General features: G+C 37.0%; 1 protein-coding gene across 1 annotated transcript; it reads left to right on the top strand.

The window, feature by feature from the left end:
- The first annotated feature begins 840 nt into the window (after window positions 1-840).
- Window positions 841-3,709, top strand: LOC145239254 (uncharacterized). The gene is made up of 4 exons (XM_080102556.1): window positions 841-973; window positions 1,690-1,762; window positions 2,439-2,636; window positions 2,987-3,709. Exons 1-4 carry the CDS (start codon window positions 875-877, stop codon window positions 3,370-3,372), a joined length of 756 nt encoding a protein of 251 aa, XP_079958682.1. The 5' UTR covers window positions 841-874; the 3' UTR covers window positions 3,373-3,709.
- The last annotated feature ends 333 nt before the right edge of the window (window positions 3,710-4,042 follow it).

The raw sequence follows: 4,042 nt of genomic DNA on the forward strand, positions 1-4,042 counted from the left end.
GCGGTGCATATGTTGAGTGTGGACTTAGGCAGAGCATTCTTGCAGGAAAATGTATCCGAGGTGGGGTGCGTCGGCGAATAATAGGTTTTAAATTTGGGCGTGCTTCAGGTATTTGTATGTTTTTCGATAAATATATTCAAATACACAGGGCTTCAAGAAATATATATATTATTGATTAAAAATTGTCATTGAAAAGTTTAAACTTGCAGTTAGATGAAGCATACACACAAGGTGGTTTTGTGTTTATTTGGAGCAGATACAGAACATTTTATCAGTTAGAACATGCAAATTTAGAAACGCTGTATAAAGCACTTGGTTCGATACCAAAGATAAAAATATAATTCACGCAGAATACATAATCAAAACCATTGCTGTCAACCACATGTATTTTTTTTAATGGAAGCACCAACGCAACATGGCCTATTTAATGCAACATGAACAGAAAATACATGAGAATTACAAGAAAGTTGGTCATCAATAACGACTGTTTCTACGTGAAGTGTCAGGTATCACTGAAATTCGTGTTTTCCAGTCGTGCTGGAAATACTGCTTTTTGCTTTTTCGAAGCTGGTGCTTGTAGTTTGTCTGAGACCGAATGGACGCAACAGTTAGGAGGATATGTTAGAAGTATTTGGGAACAAGTGATCGAGATTTGTATTGCACAGCCTGAATTTTGCCTTGTCGTTCGAATTACAAAAAGTGATCTTGTATTTTTTGTGTGCTTATTTGCTTTAAAATTTTAAGTCATTTTTTTCAGGTTTCTAAACTATTTTTTGCACATAATATACGCTAATAAATTGTTTTTTTAACATGTTAAATTATTTTTTGCAGATACGATTGTGTAGGTTTATATAAACAGTTCACTAAAACAGTCATGAAATTTGCTGTGGTTCTGCAAATCTTTTCGGTTGCATCCGGAATTGTTGGTGTCGTGCTCGGAATTGTGGCAGCAGCAGCATACGACTGGTACAAGGTAAATATCTTAAACCAATGGAGCACAACCCACGACTGTGAGGCCAAAGGCGGATAATTATTGGTGCATGTACATATGAATAAACACGTGCACATGGCTGGCTACTATTAAAAAATAAAAAATCCTATGCCTTTTGTCCATAAAACAGGTTTGAAAATCGAAGAAAATCACGTTTCTTTGTTTTGTTGGTTATTTAACGTATACGCGGATTTGTTTTTGAGGACAAACCACTGCCATTTAGTGAAATTGGGAATTGTGATGCAATAGGCAACAGGAAAAATGTTATGTTTCCTTTCCTTTAAACTTATAAAAGCAAGCAGCTAGTAATAAGTTGTTAGGGGAATTGGGCTTAAAACAGTGGTTCCCAACCTTTTTTGTTACATTCCTCCCTTTGCCCATTTTCGAACTATTCATTCCTCCCCATAAGACGAAAAACAAATAGGCTAACATAAAAAATTATAGCTATTTGAAATAGACCTTATAATTAGGGATGTCCATTTCAGAATCCTTTACAACCGGTTCCAAATGTGAACCGGGTCCAAATTATAATGGACATAATAATGTGTGTACAAAAATATTGTGTAACATTTCCAATGTAAATTTTTTTTACAGTTTTTATGAAATTCCTCCCCTGAACTCCTAAAATTCCTCCCTAGGGAGGAATTCCTCCCCGGTTGGGAACCACTGGCTTAAAACCTTGTTTTTATTATGTTTAGGCCTGTGACGCTTCCGGAAGCTGCATTCACGCCAGTTTGTATTCCTACGCTGGGAGCTTTGGGCGAATTTCAAGTAAGTTTAAAAACCCACAAAGCAGGTCCTTTTTTACGTGACATGGTTCGATGTTTGTGATAAGCAATTGTCACACATTAAGCTATTTGGGGTCATAATTTCGGCGTTAAATAGATAGGCATTTGTGTATTTACTTTAGCAGTAGCTTTAGGGGACACTTTCACACAGTTACATAAACAAGCCTCCTGTTTCAAGTTGCACGAGAGGCCAAGTCGTTTACCTTGCGAGTCAAATTCAAGTCTGTGTTTTCGTAGTCGACGATGCGAGTAGAATCGTATCAGAGCGAGTATAGGACCTATGCCCATTTAAGCCAAGGCAAGATTTTGGACTCACAACCGCCATTTTAAAGCAATTTTCACCTTACGCAGCAAAATAAGTCTACTTTAAGCTGCCTCTTTTGTAATGTAGTTTATACCTAATTGTGGCGAGTCAAATCGATAAATGAGCTTTTATTCTGAAATGTCCAACGTAAAGACATCTCTTTGTAAAAAAAAGACACTGGCCCAAATTGACCGACGTATAATTAAATTAAGAAATAGGTCTAAACCTAAAGTGAAATAACGGTTTCAAGCCAAGTAATTGTTCCATACAATGCAGCCCAAAGTCAAAAAAAGCATCTCCGTTCCAAAAGCGCATTGAAACTAATATGTAAACTCAGAAATGAATTTTCGCACAGGAGCAGAGTTTGTCTACAGAAATGGGTGGGGTATCGGCCACGAAACCACGGTGATCGCAGGAGCAGCCCTTGTGCTATGTTCGTTGGCGTTTCTCTTTGTTGGAACCTGTTTTGTGGCTGGAAACCTGGTTACTGCGTGTTATGGACGGCATTCCGCCAAGTCGTTGAGAGTCGGCACAGTGCTTTTGACTTTTACAGGTGCCTTTTAGTATTTTTGGTCGAATCACTTGTTTTTAGTTTGTTATGAGCTTGTTGCAAAACCAATCAAAACAAACGACAACATTGTACTCAAAGATAATGAAGCGCCTCTAACACCATTGACATAATCCAGCACTTAGAACTTCAAATCAAGATTTTTTAATTCAAGTACTGAAATAAAGATATAATGACGCAATGCGAAGTAATAATATAATTACCTTATGTGGACTAACAGTACTCATACACATTTTACTGATGTTTTACGATAGGTAAAATACATTTCTTAATTACCAACGAAGGTCAATTTTTTTCTGACCATCTTTTAACACATAGTCTGTTGTTAATTTTAGCTGTTTTCCTGCTGGTCGGAATGATCTTAATTTCAGCCAACAATCGCCACGTCAGAGCACCTCGCCACCTGAAAACAAATACAGAGGAACCACCAACAGTGCCCGTACACATCGACTTAGATCTCTACAATGACCTAAGGAACATATTTGGCAATGGCGACTTCGATTTCGGTGAAAATGGAGGTTTTGATTACCGTAAACGCCGGGCATTGGGCGACGAGCAGACGATATATAGCTTTGGCAGCTCGTATATTGTTGCATGGGTGGGTTACTTTATGTCCCTCTGTGCCCATTTTAGTGCGTTGTTTGCGATTATGTTGCTTAAAACTCCGAAAGACACAAAGGTTGCCGCCAAGCCGAGTACAAAGGTAACGACAGTTGCCTAACAAGATCGGAAGGACTTAACTAAGCTTGTGGTACAGCGCCCTTGCGTTTAGTGTGTTCCATTTATCTTCAAGGGTAGGTTGAAGTTGGTAACGTTGCATACGAATTTTGTTTTGTAAGTTTCTGATTGTAAATTTGTCTTGTAAGTTTCTGATTTGTAATTATTTTTGCGTAAAATATGTCGAAAGCAAGTTCAAAATTATTAATTTCAGTCCAAAATTAGTTTCAAACGGACACTCACATTTGTTAGTTTCATCTTTTGTTCGGCCTATTTGTGACGATTTTGTAAATATCACGCAAATAATTATCAGCTGGTTTGAAACATAAGCAATGTGCTTTGCTGGCTCAAACACAATTAGACTACAAATTATTGGATGTTGATTAAATGGTGTTTAACTATACATTAATTAATTATTATTGTACTTAACCAAAAACTTTACTGCTGTTGTTGTACCTTGCTATACTACTAAAATACTCGTTGTAAATTACCTAAACTAACTAATAAGCTTTCATTTACTGATAACTTGTAACAAACTTAAACGATTATAATGCAGTTTCTGGTTAAATCTAAAAGCAACCGAAATTATGTCCTGAAAGGGATTTCTTAACATTGATTGAGTTAATTCAATATCTGCTTCGGTCACTACACTAGAATTTTGCCCAACGAAATTG

This window comes from Phallusia mammillata, chromosome 7 (assembly GCF_965637545.1).
Source record: "Phallusia mammillata chromosome 7, kaPhaMamm4.hap1.1, whole genome shotgun sequence".
Classification (NCBI taxonomy): Eukaryota; Metazoa; Chordata; class Ascidiacea; order Phlebobranchia; family Ascidiidae; genus Phallusia; species Phallusia mammillata.